Below are 17,583 nucleotides of genomic sequence, written 5' to 3'. Positions count from 1 at the left end.
TGTATATATATATATATATGTCTATCTGTGTTTATGTTTTTAGATTTAATCCGGTGATATTCTCGCTATTTTGGTTTCTAGGTGTGTGATTTTATACTAGATGGCATATACTTCAAGAATCCTTATTTTAAAATCAAAAAAAGCTGTAGCAAATGAATTATTTATTTAATACAGTTTTACCTGCCACCTTTAACTTATTAGAAATTTTAAACCAGTATCCTGAAAATTTGAGTTCTAGTTCTTACAATTGGAATTAGATCTTTCAAATTTCATAAAAGATAGTTTTAAACTTCTTTAAATATAAGAAGATGTGGCGATTTGAGGTTTGAGCGATATCATCGGTAACTTTTAACTGTTAAAACTTTACCAAACTAGTATTTCATTTGATACAGCTTTTTTATATTTTAAAATAAAGATTTTTGAAATTTATGGGATCTAGTCAAAATTGCCATACCTAGCAACTAAACTTATGGGATTCTAGCTTTTGCCCTGATATCATGGCCTCGGGGCCATGATATCTATCATATCTTCTAATCGCGATATATATATATATATATATATATATTTTGAAGAATTCGAATCTAAGTAGAATATGACACCTATTCTAATTAGTCTACTATTTTTTGTATATATATATCTCCTCTTTCTTTTTCTTTTTTTTTTAACTCGAACAGGAACGACGAGTCTACTGGGCACAAAGGTTACCTATGAAACCAACTGAAATATTGTATAACGACGATTCTAGGGTGATGACGCCACTTTAGGTAGTGAGGCCTTGGAGAACGTGCAACACGTCGGGTGTGTATCATAGGTGCTCCACGAGACTTTAGATAATTATAGGCAAATAAAATACACCACACAGTTTAGATGCAACACCTACCGTCTCCTATGAGCCTAGTGAGTGATATGTATATATATTAGTGTTATACTATCACCTATATATATATATTAGAGTGTTATACTATCACCCATGCCAATTCTCAATTCACTATGAGAACCCTATTTCGGCTTGACCGAAATTGACTTACTAGAAGTCTTACTTGAGATGCCCAATGCTCAGGCCATTGATCACATTTGGTCTAAATGACTTGCCCAAAGGCCTAGTCGCATCCAAGATTTGCCCGAAAACACAATCTTTGACTAAGATTATATGGTCAGATCGGCTAACTATGCGCAACACACAAGCCTGGTCTCATCTAGCCTATCGGGATTAGAGGCAAGTACTAACTGCGATAAAGCATACCTTGGCTCGCCGACTAATTTAGCACCATAAACTTGGCACAACGCTGTAAAATAGCGCGACATGTGTTATTATGTTGCACACATAGAGTATACTAATAAAAACACACATATACATCGCACGAGTTATAGGCACAAAATAAATTATGACATATGCGAACAAAAGTGGTAAAGATAATATATATGTTTAATGATGAAAAAACTATATAAGATTACAAGAGGACTATCATCAGTCGGCTTCTCCAATGAGTTCACAAGATGATCAAGCAGGCCCTGCTTGTGGAGAAGATATTGTATCTTGCACTGTCACATGTCATAATTTGTCCCTTGCAAGGTCTCGGCCTTCAAGACATCTATTAGAAACTTTTTTGGTGCAATTTAAACTACAATTTAAATAATACAATCAATTAATAATATACATGGTATACTTTTCTAGACACATGCTCAATCTTTTATTTTCAAAATTTTTAATAAATTAACATGCGCGCACCCGATAGCCAAAACTATACTGAAGTGCATAGAGTCAAAGTTCGGAGTCAAATGCTTCTTTTAATGACAAGACCACATGCGAGACAAACAAGACCCTAGAGGTTTCTAGCGTCATCAACCAATAGAACATCAGTGGGCCTGTTTCTAAGGGCAACCTTTATCCCATTACGCCAAAAAAAATTATACATAATTAATTTTGGTCAATTCAATATGTGAAGCAGAATTATCCACAATAATTATCATTATATATATATATATATATATATATATATATATATATAGAGTTGAGCTAGAATACTCTCGATAGTAAACGGAGCGTTTTACTATCGAGTTGTTTTCGATGATAGAGCTTCCAAATTGACGATCGGCTCCATTAAATATGATCTAAACCATTTAAACTACCTAGAAATCAAATTTCACGCACTTTCGATATTGTTCTTNCTCCCGTAAATTTTGAAGATCTTTAATTTAAAATATTAAAAAGCTATAGTAAATGGAATGCTAGTTATCGAGTGTTTTAACTGTTAAAAATTGCCGGCCATACACTATGAACGATCAAATTGCCACATTTTTTTAGCCTTATCGAACTTAAAAACTATCTTTTAAGATAAGTAATGGATCTATTTCTAGTTATTGGGGCTAGAATTTAACTTCGTAGGCTAGTAGGTAAAAATCCTGCAGCAAGCTAAAACTGGCAAGTAAAATATAGGCGAACTACCTGATATATTACTAAAGTTTTTCAATGCTTTAAATAAAAGATCTTCAAAGTTTATGAGATCTAGTACAAATTGCCACACCTAGCAGCTAAGCCTTCAGGCTTGTAGCTTTTGTTGAATACTCATGCTTCCTGAGATATGAGTATTTTCATATCATCGGGATGAGATATATATATATATATATATATATATCTCAACTCGACCTTATGAGAGCTATCAGTTGCCCCGTAAAATGATAGCTCAACAAAAGCTACTATCTCGAAGGTTTAACTGCTAGCCGAGGCAAATTGTACTAGATATGGTGAATTTCACAAATCTTTAGTTTAAAGTTTAGAAAAGCTGTAGTAAACGGATTACTAGTTTCCCAAAGTTTTAAATATTAAAATTACGACCTATTCTCTACAAAAGAGCAAATTGCCACATTTCTATAGGTTTAGTTAACTTAAAAACAATCTTTTAAGAAATTTGATAAATTTTGTTCTAGATATGAGAACTAGAACTAATGTTCTGAGGATAGTAGTAAAAAATTTCTTATAAGTAAAAGTTGGTAAGTAAAAGACAAGTGATCTACCTATTTTCTTGTTATAGCTTTCACGTACTTAAAAATAAAGATCCATCAAATTTACCAAATCTAGTATAAATTGCCTCGGCTAGCAGTTAAACCTTCGAAATAGTAGCTTTTGTTGAGCTATCATTTTGCGAGGCAAATGATAGCTCTCATAAGATCGAGTTGAGAGAGAGATATATATATATATCAGCCTGACCCGATGATAATCATCGTTTTAAGATAACAACGATGGTCAAAAAATCGGAAACCTAGTTGAGAAAAGTAATAAAGATTAGTAACCTAATTTATGATATTGGGTCACCCCTGGTGAGTTAGGATCCCCCTGGTAAGTTGAGATTGGCTGATTATAGTAGGACTGGGATATTAAAAAGTAGGTTTCCAATTTTTGAACTATCATTTTTCTCGCAAAATGTTAATTATCATAAGGTCGGATTAATATATATATATATATATATCTCATCCCGATCTTATGAACATTTTCATAGTGGGTTTACTATGAACACACAAAAATCGGGAACCTACCTCTCTACACTCCAACTCTACTACCACCATCCACCACCATCCACCTTATCACAAACTAGGTTCCTGAGAATCATTATTTTTTCATCTAGGTTACCGATTTTTGTGTGTTCATAGTGAACCCACTATGAACATATATCTCAGGCCGATGATATGATAGATATCATGCCCTCGAGGGCATGATATCACAACAAAAGCTAGAAGCCCGCAAGTTTAGTTACTAGGTGTGGCAATTTTAACTAGATCCCATAAATTTCAAAAATCTTTATTTTAAAATATAAAAAAGCTGTATCAAATGAAATACTAGTTTTATAAAGTTTTAACAGTTTAAAGTTACCGATAATACTGCTCAAACCTCAAATTGCCACATCTTCTTAGATTTAAAGAAGTTTAAAACTATCTTTTAAGAAATTTGATATATCTAATTCCAATTGTAAGAACTAGAACTTAAATTTTCAGGATACGAGTTTAAAATTTCTCATAAGTTAAGGATGGCAGGTAAAACTGTATTAAATAAATGATTCATTTGCTATAACTTTTTTTGATTTTAAAATAAGGATTCTTGAAGTATATGGGATCTAGTATAAATTGCCACAGCTAGCAACTAAACTTACGGGATTCTAGCTTTTGTTGTGATATCATGCCCTCGAGGGCATGATATCTATCATATCATTGGATTAAGATATATATATATATATATATATCTTAATCCAATGATATGATAGATATCATGCCCTCGAGGGCATGATATCTATCATATCATTGGATTAAGATATATATATATATATATATATTGATCCGACAGTATGATAATTATTACGATTCAGTAACCACGATAATCCAAAAGTTAAGAACCTACTTCTCTACACGCCAATCCTAATATCACCAGGGGATCACGACTCACCCACTAATCAACTTATCATACTAGATTGTATACTTTTACTAATTTTACTATCTAGATTGCCATATTTTGAAATATCATGGTTTGTAAAACATGATAAATATCGTACTATCGGCCTGAGTATATATATCTAAAAGGAAAAAAAACTTAACACGATCTAGATACTGGGTGAAACGCAGCATTAATTAGGATGTTGATAAGATTAGATTATGGTTAAAAAAGAAGTGAATAGAATAGTGCAAAAGAAAATAAATGATTTTGGTTTTCTCCAATGATTTGGAAGACAATGGTATATATAATGTATGGTATATATATAATATATACAATGGTATATATTATATATATATAATGATACATATAATGAAAGAATAATCCTATCATAATAAATAAAGAAACATATTGTACTATATTAGGACATGAAGGTACATTTCGAAAAGGAGAGAGATATATTCTCTTACCTAAATCTACTTATTATATGTCTTTTAAAGAGTTTAGAGAACAAAGTGGAAGTTGTGGTAACCTGTTCCCCAACATGCCTAATGTTGGGAAGAACCAACATCCGAATGGTAAAGAGAAAAAAAAAAAAAAGTACAATGATAGAAGGAGCACCATTGTAGGTATAAACAACGCTCTGCTCAGAGAGTAAGAAAGAATAACCTAAAAAATATTTAGACAGCAGGTTATCGTACAACTCTAAGTCTTCCTTTTAAAAATCTAACCTTGTTACCTTATTTAGTATAGTGTGGTTTAACAGAGATGCTTTATTTGTTGTCCTTTTTACTCTCCTGTTTTTTTTTCTCTTTTTCTTTTTCTCTCATTTTTTTTTTTTGTAACTTCACAGTTTTACTCTTCTCATATGTTCTGATTAACATAATTTCGAATGAAATACAGAAATAACGACGAACGTTCTCTGAATTTCTCACAATGTTTGGCTGTTAGTTTACCTGTTTTCAAAATACCCGTGTCAGGGGTTTGATTAATACGCCTAGCCGCGGTGTACCGGCTAGGCTGTCGGTACAAAGAGTTAACGCAAAAGAGAGAGAGATTTTTGTGTCCAAAAAAAAAAAAGAAAATGTTTAACGGTATGGATCGTCGATTCGGAAGCTCTATCATCGAAAACGACTTATGAGTACGAAGGCGATCGTACTCATAAGAGTATAGTAGCCGAACTCTCTATATATATATATATATAAACTGACTTAAACAGAATATAATAGTATCAAAGTTGTTAAATGTCAAAAGGCTTAGTTACCACCTATTTTAATTTCAATAATTATCAAATCAAAATAAATAAATTTGCATATTACTCATAAAAAAAAAGTGATGTACTTTACTACTAAAAAGAAAATTATGGCCTATAAATTTGAAACTTGATCATGCAAGTTGTTTCAAAACTCCATATATATATGCACACAAATTTAGTATTAATTAACGAGTTCAACATGAACCATGGTCCAAGATTAAATAGATTAATAGCAAATTTGATGCAATATTTATCACCGAATTAATAAATGACATAAATGTATTAGATTTATCAGATTCACCCTTAAAAGAGTTAGAACCTATACTTTATCATCTTTTAACTACAAAATGAAACCGTAAAATCCTATATCCCCTCAATTTATTATATAGCCGATCTACCCCCACAAGTTATTGCCGTTGCAACGGCGCCTTCAATGTGATGCTGTAGTCATGCATTGTAGCAGACGTTGCTACAACTATAATTTGCTGCCATTGCATGCTAATGCAGGTGCTGTCCAAAAAATAACAAAAGATGGCACCATATCTGCAAGCCAATAATAACAAAAGAAGGCACCATATTTGCAATAAAGAGAAATTTGTGTTTTCCCTCCAATGTCCTCCAACATTATTGTATATTTCTGTAGCTATACTCTGTCTTGGCTTGGATCTCTCCAAAATCTAGTTCTTATATGGATTTGACTTAAATCCAACTCGTATTCATTTCCAATTTAGACAAAAATAGGTACAAAACTATGATGCACAGATACTTCATTTTGCTTGTCGTATCGTATCGGATATGTATCAGATACCGATATTCTCACAATACACATCCGATATGTGTTAGATTACTTTATAGGAGAATCCGACATTTTTGGAAATTTGGGAAATTATCGGATACTTGATGGATACATGATGGAAACATTAAGGATACTTGCGAGATAGGGGGAATAGTTATTTTGCGATGGGATTACATGAGTTTCGTGGCTGATAAAAACTAAAGATCACAATTGGTTTGATTTATTTTGTTACTTGATGAATAAAATTTAACTATGCTTATATCTTTACACAAGTTAGTTAGTTTATTGCTTTACATTAACTAATTATCAAAAGATTCTAAAATTTTTTTAATGTCTATTATCATTTATAATATAAATATATGCATTAAAAATATTTTTTTTATTATTGTATCCCCTACGTATGGTATCTGAAGATTTTCAGAATTTGTGGTATCCCCGTATCCTTATCATGTCATATTTGTATCCTGTATCCATATCAGTGTAACACAGGTACAAATTTAGCATCCTTTTAATATCATTATCTACATCATATCCATATTTTAAATATGGATAGAAATACAGATTTTTCCACCATTAAATCACATTCAGTTCGCTTTCTCACCTATCTCTTATTTATCTCTCTGTGTTGTACTGCTGCGTCATGAGGAAGCTATGGTTGCTTCTAAGGTGTCTATCTTTTATCAAAAAAAAAAAGAAGATAATATAATGCTGTTTTTAAGCTTATGCTTTATGGTCTGTTTGTACATATAAGGTGACAATGATATAAGCATTATTAAAATTAACATAAAAGCTCCAAATTGATGCTCACACATTTTTGTCGCAATCTTTTGAGAAAATCAAGAGAACCTTTGATTTTGATATCTTCTAAAATGTAACTAGCTCAATATAGCATAAATTTACCAAGGATCTTTCGTACCTGTTTGGCCAATATGTTGAGAATAGCGCTATTGAAAATGTATTGCGGAATATAGTTATGTGCTAGAAAGAAAAACTATAATGCCTTTGGTTAATCTATAGCAGAAGTACTGTAGAATACAAAAAGCTGTTTGGCAAAAATTTTGCTGAATTGTTGTGTAAAATACTAAAATTACCAAAATACTTACTCTTTTAGTTTTTTGGTAAAAATGTGTAAAACTTACCTAAACTTTAGTCCATTTTTTATTCAACTATCAAACGCTTCAAAATTTGGATTTTAATACCCAACCTTTCAATCTGTTTGGTCTAAATGATTTGATGGTTCTTCGGATACAAATTTTATGCTCATTGCTTATTTTAATGAATTTATAGTTACATAAATTGTACAAAATATGTAATTAAATCCGTAAAGATAAACAACACATTCAAATTTCGAAATTAAAGAGTCACTGACTGGCTAAAATCAAATAAATTAAAAGGTTAGACAACAAAATTAAAATTTTTAAAGGTTAGGTAGTCAGATCAAATGGATGATAGTTGTGGTAAGTTTTATACATTGTTGCCAATTTTTTTTTACAGAAATCAATTTAAAATGCTTAAGGTAAAATAAAAAGAAATCAAATTTAAAATTGTACTAGAGAAACAAAATCATCTTATTTAATAATTTATGGTAATTCGAGATTCGAGCAGTATTAGTTATTGATTACAAATTTTATGCTCATTGCTTATTTTAATGAATTTATAGTTACATAAATTGTACAAAATATGTAATTAAATCCGTAAAGATAAACAACACATTCAAATTTTGAAATTAAAGAGTCACTGACTGGCTAAAATCAAATACATTAAAAGGTTAGACAACAAAATTAAAATTTTTAAAGGTTAGGTAGTGAGATCAAATGGATGATAGTTGTGGTAAGTTTTATACATTGTTGCCAATTTTTTTTTACAGAAATCAATTTAAAATGCTTAAAGTAAAATAAAAAGAAATCAAATTTAAAATTGTACTAGAGAAACAAAATCATCTTATTTAATAATCTATGGTAATTCGAGATTCGAGCAGTATTAGTTATTGATTATTAATTAGAAATAAAATAAGCACTTGTTTTGGCGTGATTTAAACCCATAAAATCTAATGAATTATATATTTAAGTTTTTAAAATTTAAATAACTCATAACTCAAATAAAAAAAAACAAAAGTTGTGTCAACCACAAAATATGAAGTATAGGGACTGATAACCAAACGTCCTATAGTTTAGGAGGTGCCAATTCATTTTTACCCTTCAATATCATACTCATTTATTTAAGGAAAAATCACTTTATATAGAAAATTAATTTTCCTTATTGGATAATGTTTAATTAAGTTATTATTTAAACTATTCTATGACCTGTTTGAAATAGGCTATTTTGAAAGGCCCCTATAACTTTTCTTCTTCGAATTGACACCCTCAGCTTCTAGTTTTTTATTGAAATTATTCTAATTAGTTAAAATTTAATAAAAGTAGTTAAAATGTATTTTATCAAGAAAATAAGCTTGAAAATTATAGTCAAAACTTAGAAAAGAAAGAAATAAAAGAAAAGAGATAAACTGTGTTGAAACACAAAAACAAATTTGATAGTATTATTCATTTGTTACCAAATATAAATAAAAAATTTAATAATTAATTATTAATAGGGGAGATAGGGTTGGGCAATGGGTAAGTAGAAAAAGAAAAAGAAAAAAGAAAAAGCGTGGGACTCGTTACAATTTAGCCTTTTGTTTGGGGGTATTTTAGTCCTTGGAGAAAATTTTTAAGTCGTTCAATTGTGCAATTTGCCCTCCTAAATGCTAAAGCTCCGACTCAGGAGATTCTGCTATTGTGCCTTTTAACACAGTAAATTCGGCCTGCTACAGTAGAAACCCAAAGGGCTTTTGGTTCCCAAACACCCTTTTTGGTTGGGTTGCCTTTTTAACAACAGCATAAGCTGGGCCAAACAGGCCTTTAGTCCTGTTTAAAATCTTGTGAATTTAGGTTGGTAGAATTGTCTTTGATGTTCATTTCGAAATTAGCTCATTTTATTCCACCTGACTCTAATTAGGGGCATTGATTTGACATTAGAAACTTAGATGATCAATCTCATTTATCAAATTAGACTATCTTGCTTTGTTCCATCGAGAATAGAATTTATGCAAAAATAACTTTTCATGGTTTATGAGAGAACATGTATGTACTAGGTAGAGCTAAGCTTAATGTACCCATTATAATTCCATGTCAACATGTACAAATGGCATATGCATTAGAAAACTTTGTTACTTGCTTCAGAAACCAATTAATAACCTCTTGATATAATGGCATGATTATTGGGTCATTTTGTTGCATATTGCTTCTCTCCCTTCTCTTTGTGACTAGTAAGAGAGGGTGATGGCACCTGTTGGGAACCGGATGGATCGTCCCTCATGCGCTACCAACAAAGATGCACGAAGAATAGAAAAAGTCAACCAAATGGTAAAAAAAATAAATGCAGAAAGAAGAAACCGAGATTTACGTGGTTCGGCAATTGCCTACGTCCACGGGAGAGCGAGAGAGATGTATTCCACTATGTGAAGAAATAGAAGTACAAGCTTACCCCTTATGTCTTCTCCAAAAAAAAAAAATCAAGAGCCTTATGGTGAATCCTACCTTTCTCTTATTCCAAAGACAACTCCAAGAAAATACCGGAAAAAGAAGCTTTTCGTAAAGTCGAGAAGACCAAATTAGAGAAGTATAGAAAACTCTGACCAAAATCGTTTTTGCCGTTGCTTCAAAGAATCCGAACCGCTCAGGCAATTGGTCGAGAATCTCCGCTCCGCCACTGACTCCAATCCAGACGTCGCATGCGAGGCCGCGGCACCTTCTCTTGCCGTACGGACGTGCACTTGGGGCACCTTAATTAATTAGCCTCGCCTTATACTAATTAATTAAGCCTTCATGCGCCTCCGCACACCCTCCCCCCCCCCCGTTGCTGTTGCCGTACATCCTCAAGGTCGGGCCAACAGCCTTGATTAATTAGCCATGCACCTGATGCTAATTAATTGACCTCCACACAACCATCCCATTCAAGTCGACATGTATATATAGATCAACCTTTATCCTATTCCTAGTCAAACTAGAATTAGGATAATATATAGGAACCGACTATAATATAATGTCCAACTTATTTTGAATCCACCAATGAGAATACTCTTGAGATCCCATCTATTATTCCATAGACCCGGTGCATGGACCAAACCAATAAAAAAACAAAGAGGCCATATCTTTAACAGCATTGTCATCTATCTATACTCGCCAAAGAGCTGTGGGACATTTTGTCTTTTGACATCTAAAGCAAGCAATGTGTTATAAGCACCAATATAAGAGTTTTGAAAGTGGATCGCTACGGAGATATACATAACAAGAATCACGAATCCAATACAATCAGGAAAATGAAAAGCACATTTAACTCATAATAATGTTATCACCTTTGCATAGGCACAGACAAACTCAAGTTAAATCACTAGTCATATATGTAATATTTTCTTTTTTGAAGCTATCATTTTTTTTTCTTTTCTTTTCTTTTCTTTTACTTTTTTTCAAATTCCCATTCAAAGAAAGTCTCTGATATTGGCTGGTGAGCGAAGAGACTTCTATTTTCTTTTTTTTACTTGAGAATTTATTATATGATATACAATTCTTCTTTTTGTAAAAGACTTATTCTCCTGTAGTTGCCAGATACCATATTTTTGTGGCTTTTACAACCGCTTAAAGATACTTTTGTGTATTTTCTTTAGGTTGCTTCTTGTTCAAAGTGCCGTTACCAGTATGAACTTGTATCTGGAAACATCGTTAGTATTAGTTCAGAAGAAATCAGGTCAGTTGCACATTCATTTATTCATTGAATGTCCTTGTACTTTTCTTTCTTATAATGCATATAGTATCTTTCATCTTCCTAAATTTAACAGATATCCTATTTTCTTTTCAGACTAGTACTCCACAATTATGCATGTAACTGCTATTATGTTCCTAAGTTGCAGGGCAAAAGCTCTGTTGCTACATCAGCAATTTTTTTCTAATGTCTTTTAACTTGATTAAATTGCAACACAAGGTGTAAGAGGAGCGCCGAACGGCTTGCATGGGTTTCTTATATGATATTTTCTCTATTTGGAACTCTTATTATGTTGATACAAGAAATAAGCAATTGAATTGTTCTCAATAACATTGGATTGCACTATTACCCATTTTATGAAAGACTTTGACAAATATATCTTACAAAAAGATCTTTTATGTATGCACCCTGTAAAAATCTGTGTACAGACTACACTCATTTAGGGGTTAGTCATTGAACTCATGGAAAAATTTATAGTATTCATGAGCTCCCAATTTCTCTTTCTTGACTCTGTCTTGCTGAACAAACTTGCTGACTTCAGAGTTTCATGTGGTCATATAAAACAATCAGGCATAAGTTGATTAATGTTAACTAAACAACAATTGCATTTCCCTCCAATCATGTTTATACCAACAATGTTGAACGCCACCATGGCTCTGCAAATAGGTTGGGTTGGGGGTTTGTGCGTTCCATTTTTTTCTGTCCTCTTTTTTTCATTATGGGGTATATGACTTTTCAAGTAGTTTATACTTGTGCTGATTGTACACTGCATTTGGCTTTTGAGTGTCTAATACTCCACATTATATTATGAAGAATGTGGATAGGTCTGTTAAGGACTAGTAACATGGACTTCATTATTGTGGAGAAGTTGTTAATGTCTATTAAAAGTTATTATTTGGTCTGCTGGTTGGAACGTCTATTATATCTGCCTCTTAGAAGTACTATCATGCGGGGTCGCCTAATTGTGCATCCAAACTGCCAATGTTGATCTGACAAAGGAAGTGAATCCCGGGGCCGCAACATCAGTATGATGGACTATCTTGTCTCTCAAATTCCACATGGTTTTGTAGTAACTAGGAGGAGATCGAGACATGTCTGAATGCACCCAACGAAGATCTCATGGCTGAAATAGGGTATTTTATCATGGAGGTTCATAGTGAATGATGAAGGAGAAAGTGCATAGAAATATAAGGACTAGGACATTAGTAATGGTAGTAAAATGGCCGAGGCCTATTAAATTATTAACGCTAGTGAACTATCTGAGTTTTACAATGATTTTCCTGTATGACATACATGTGTTTTGGAGAAATGGGCCTTATCTAATTGAGCATATAACTTGAGAAGGATGTATTAACAAATATAGTCCGCACTAGTGTTCATTATTCCAATCTAATTCCCTTATACGGTTTTTCAACCACTCAATAGATCAGTATCACATGCTCTTTATTCTTCTTAATGACTATCAGCAAGCATCAGCCCTTGCTTCTATCTTGTACATGTTTACAATGAATGTCGGATAACCTTCTCATCTTTTATTCTTGTTGTATTCCTATTTGTTTGCTAGTCAATTTAAACTTCTTCTTTGTGTTTTATAATACATTCCATGATTATAATGCGTATATGTGTAAATGTACAAGATACTAAATATGGCGTTGATGCTGTGATATTCACTTTTCTAAGGATCTGCTCCTGCCGAACGCAGCACGGAAACTTCAGCTTGGGAAAAGGCTTTGGGCTTTCTACAAATAACGAAAAATGCCATTCCCGCTGCTCTTCACTCAATTGTGGTATATTTTTTCTCTTGACAATTATTTTCTTGATTGTTTGTTCAAACTTATTGCAATATGCATGTTGGAAGTTGCAACAATCTTCTTCTTTACACAAAAAAAAATGTCTTGAATAGACATCTATTTTCATGAAATTGTTGTCATCAATCAACTATAGATAATAGATACCCTCATATTTTATGCACAAACTGATCTAAATGGTTATACTTAATTCAACAGTGGGAACAACAATTCATTATTATTATTATTATTATTATTGTTGTTGTTATTATTATTATTATTGTGCCTTTCCTAAACACAAAACCCACCCAGCACAAGAGATTAATCTTTTATGAATTAAACTGCAAGTCTTGTGTTTCGAATCCAGGACAGAGTGCTGCACCAGGTATCACCATAGCTATTAGCCTCTAGAGCTTGTAGCTGGTGATTACAAAAACATGTCAACCCATGTAATATGAGCCACTAAAGTTAAAAGTGGAAACCTCCGAAAGCCCCTCTTGTTAGAACTTTTTGGTATGTACATAAAGCAGAATCATATTCATACCAATGCCTAAGATCATAAACAAGAAGTTAGAAATACTTACGGAGTGATATATTTTGCTAAATTTGGATACCAAGTGAATAGATAAAGCAGGCATGATGTTGAAATTAGGTGAATAGTCCTCTACAGTACTAGTCTATTGCTATTTAACAGTCAACAATGTAAAAGCCTTATACTAAGGTGCCGGAGTTTATTTTAGACTAAGTAGATTGAACTTCTGATCTATAGTAATTCTCTCTTTCTCTCTCTCGCGATCTCTCTCTCTCTCTCTCTCTCTTTCTGCATGTGTGTGGGCGTCCACACGTGCACGCGTGTGCACATGGTTGTAGGTGTATTGGGTGTTGCCGTTGTGTTCAAGGTTTCGAGGAAGAGGAGAGTGTGAGTGGATGTGTTGCATCGGTTGGCTGGAGATCAAGAAAATCTTTAATCTAAAATAATGACAAATAATTTAACAATTGTTACATGAGATTAAGCGGGTCAATGATAAAGATCATTTATATACTTTTCAGGAGTGTTCCTTAGACCTACTTACCGTGAAATGCACTTCTTGTATCAATTTATGAGTTGCATATAGAATCTCAGTCTCTAGGAGCTTTCCATACTGTACAAAGCCAACCTTCTTCCTTACAATTTGAGCTAGGTATTCAAGTATACTCGAGTAGCCATGTATAGGCTTGAATGTAATTGCTTCAAACAAGAAATTGATTGTTATAGAGACTTGGGAGTTATAAAACTTCTTATTTTTCTTTATGGATAAGAGTGATTAGTTGTCATGTTGTTGAACTTGATTTCATGTAGGAAACTTATTTTTCTTCAAACTCATCTCCATTTTTTAAGAGCTTTCCAGAAACATTTAGTCTAACATACACAGTTAGTGTTACAAAAGTTCAGTGAACAAGTTGACCTACTTTATAACCTACTGCTGCACTAGTAAAGATGTCAACTCTAATTAATCGACTAACGTCCCTCTAATTAAAGGACTGACGTATCAAGTCTTACACTTCAGAAAATCTCCATTTAATTTCACTCCAAAAAATTTCGCCATGCAATATAAAGGGGGCCGTCCCAAGAATTTGACGCATGTCTAACTGTTGTTAGAAATACTATTAAATCCTCTAACAGGTAAATACATGATCACTCTGAATGTAGAAAGCATGCAAAATTCTGAATAAAGAACTGAAGTAAAATTAGTAGGCTATGAGCGCATTTCTCCTTTGGAGAACTTGATTTGTTAAATAAAATGTATGTCGAATTCCCAAACTTATCTTTACTCTGTTGCAGGTCCGTACTCCTACAGGAACAGCTCGTACGCACAGATTTGGTACTAAGACAGTAGAACTCCCAGCTCAAGAGGGAGAACGAGTGACCATTTCTTTAGCAGCTCCATCAAATGTTTATCGTCAAATGGGTCCATTAAAACTAAGCGCAAAGTCTCCTGGTTTTAGACCAGGGGAACCTATGAGTCTCACAAACCACACTAATGGACAGATTTCTCAACTGCTAAGAGCTCCTGTTGAGAATAATGGCTCATTTTTAACAAGCCCATATTTTTTGTTTCCTTCTATTGCTTTATTGGCGTCTGGTGATGCTGCATCTGCATTCATCGATCCCAGCCTTCCTAGACTCATTTCGGTAACTCTTGTCGCATCAGCTGCTCTTGGAACGGCTTTAAACCAAGTGATTCTTCCAGAGTTCTGTAAGGTAATTTTTTCCTCCAATTTCTATTTAAACTCTTTTACTTGCATCACATAGCTCTTTTGGTTACTCACCTATATTACTAATCTTGGTGCTTCTTTTTTTCTACCCCTTGCTTACAAATTTGACTTACCTTCACTTGGTGCTTTTTTTTTTTTTTTTTTTTTTTTTTTTTTTTTTTTAACCCCTTGCTTGCAAGAAGTCAGGAGATAAAATTACAATAGTATAATCCCTTGTAGAGTTATAGAAGTGGAGAAGCTTAACCTGTTGAATACAAAATGTGATATTCAAAACGAAAGCACCTCAAATCATTTACAACAGGCCGAAAAGAGACCCGCTGACAGAAGATTTTAGTTGCATATCAGATCTGGTGGGAGATTAGTTGACTTGCACATTCTATTTTCCTTTTTTCAGTTGCCTCAAAAGGCAGTGGATGTTGTTGCTCTCAAGCAGCAGCTTTTATCGCAATATGACCTGCTGCAGACTCGCATCAAGGACCTAAAACAAGCAGCTGAAAAGGAGGTTTATATTTTTCTTTGCACTTTATAAGTAATTCAACTACCACTTCATCGCTGAATTGATTTGTCAATTTGAAAAGAAGACCTTACTATTGTGACTCTCCTAAAGGTTTGGATGTTGGCTCGGATGTGCCAGCTGGAGAACAAAATATTAGCTGTCGGAGAAGTGTCATACCGGTAACATTTCATCTTCAATGTCAATCGCTTTTTTGTGTGACACTTTCCAATTAAAAAATAACGCTATAGTTTAGTATATAAAAAAAAAAGTTTCTCATCCTTTTTTCTTTTTTTTTTTCCTTCTAATCTCAATATGATAACCTGCTTGATTTCTAGCGCTCGACGAGGTAGAGTCAAAATGGCGCGTGAAAGCTTGGAAAATGCCCTCTTGGCTAGGATTGAGCTAATTGAGAGCTACGCAAAAGTAGGTCTTCAAGTGTTTTAATCCGCAACAATTTGACAACGAATCTCTCTTTCCGTTCTTCTTTATATTTGAAAATGCTGAATCCTTTTTCCAGATTTCTTCGATGATAGAAATTGAAGTAGAAATGGACTCGGATGTTCTTGCTGCCGAGGCAGCGAGCAGTGCGGTGAGAGAGCTTTTTATCCATCTTGGTCAAACTCATAGAAGTTACAACTGTTTTTTTTTCCTGTCTTTTAATGGTAACTGGAACTTTCACTTAAGAATAACTGTTCAATTGCAGGAAAGAATTTCAGAACAGATACAACAGATAATGGAGATTGAAAATCTTGAAGAGGCAAGTGTCTCATAGATTTGAATTTAAAGCTCATGCCTAGTAGTCTCACCAATCTCCCTTTTACTTCGTTTTTCTCTTTTCAGCGATGGCGTATACAAGCCGAGGCAAATGACGAAGTCGAACGGCTTCTTAGATCTGAGCAATTGTCCAGTGAATGAGGTTAATTATGTTTATGTTGGCAAATATGCCCAAAAAAAAAAGGCTTTTTTCCAGTGTTTTATAACCTTCCGATCATTCTTAAATGTTTGTAAATTCTTGTAGCCTTTCCAGCAATGTTTCTGAAGGCAGTAACTCTTTAAAAAGTTTTAAAGAGTTTTTGTGAACTAATTAGTTTGATCTTAAAACTCCAACTTGTCACTGTTCATTGGTTTGTTTGGTGAGAAAAAAGGTTATTAAGTGTGGTTCATAAAAGTATGATTCAGCTCTTGAACTATTAACTGACAAATTTAAGAAACTTATTTTTAATGGTTTCTAATCCAGCCTAACCTTGCAGGGAACATGGTTTGAAAGGAGATGAAATCTGGGAAGTGTCATTTTTTTTTTTTTGTTTTTTTCCTTCATAGTCGTAAATGAAGAGGAGAGTGGATAATAAGATATACAATATCACAAAGAGGACCATTCTAATGAGCTTTTGAGTAGGTGAAGTGGGAAAATTAATTGCACTATTAGTTTGCTTGTTGGTCATTGAATTTTAATTCGTTCCAATTTATACAATAATCTTCAAGTTTTATTATTCTAAGGTCCTATTTAGATATCAGAATAAGTTATCTATGATAAACTTGCTTGGATTAAAACAAATTTAAAGAAGATCAGAACCAACAGCACTAATTAACGACAAAAGCAGTGTGTGATGTTTGTGACACTCCAATAGTCTATAGTAAAATTATGCTTAGATACATCAGAATTAATTATTTTATAATTAATAATTAAATTTAAGTATTTTGAGCTGGCAGTTTAAACACAATAGGTTGCTGCTACTATTAGACTTGACCATTGCCCTTTTACATGTCAAATCCAAT

The 17,583-nt window shown here is 33.1% G+C and overlaps 1 protein-coding gene across 2 annotated transcripts in view; it reads left to right on the top strand.

The window, feature by feature from the left end:
* The window catches only part of LOC109722288, a 29,178-nt gene extending 11,946 nt beyond the window's left edge, over positions 1-17,232 (top strand). Inside the window, exons 4-13 of one of the 2 annotated variants that reach the window (XM_020250283.1) lie at positions 11,174-11,253; positions 12,971-13,055; positions 14,878-15,297; positions 15,706-15,813; positions 15,919-15,986; positions 16,143-16,230; positions 16,325-16,396; positions 16,511-16,564; positions 16,648-16,723; positions 17,058-17,232. In XM_020250283.1, the coding sequence (XP_020105872.1) occupies positions 11,174-11,253; positions 12,971-13,055; positions 14,878-15,297; positions 15,706-15,813; positions 15,919-15,986; positions 16,143-16,230; positions 16,325-16,396; positions 16,511-16,564; positions 16,648-16,722 (1,050 nt within the window). In that variant the 3' untranslated portion in view covers position 16,723; positions 17,058-17,232. Of the gene's footprint in view, positions 1-11,173; positions 11,254-12,970; positions 13,056-14,877; positions 15,298-15,705; positions 15,814-15,918; positions 15,987-16,142; positions 16,231-16,324; positions 16,397-16,510; positions 16,565-16,647; positions 16,976-17,057 lie in introns of those variants that run through there. The other variant, XM_020250282.1, reaches the window with a different exon arrangement.

The sequence above is a fragment of the Ananas comosus genome, linkage group 16 (assembly GCF_001540865.1).
Source record: "Ananas comosus cultivar F153 linkage group 16, ASM154086v1, whole genome shotgun sequence".
Lineage (NCBI taxonomy): Eukaryota > Viridiplantae > Streptophyta > Magnoliopsida > Poales > Bromeliaceae > Ananas > Ananas comosus.
Note: the sequence above shows the minus strand (reverse complement) of the source record. Positions and strands in the feature narration are given on the sequence as shown.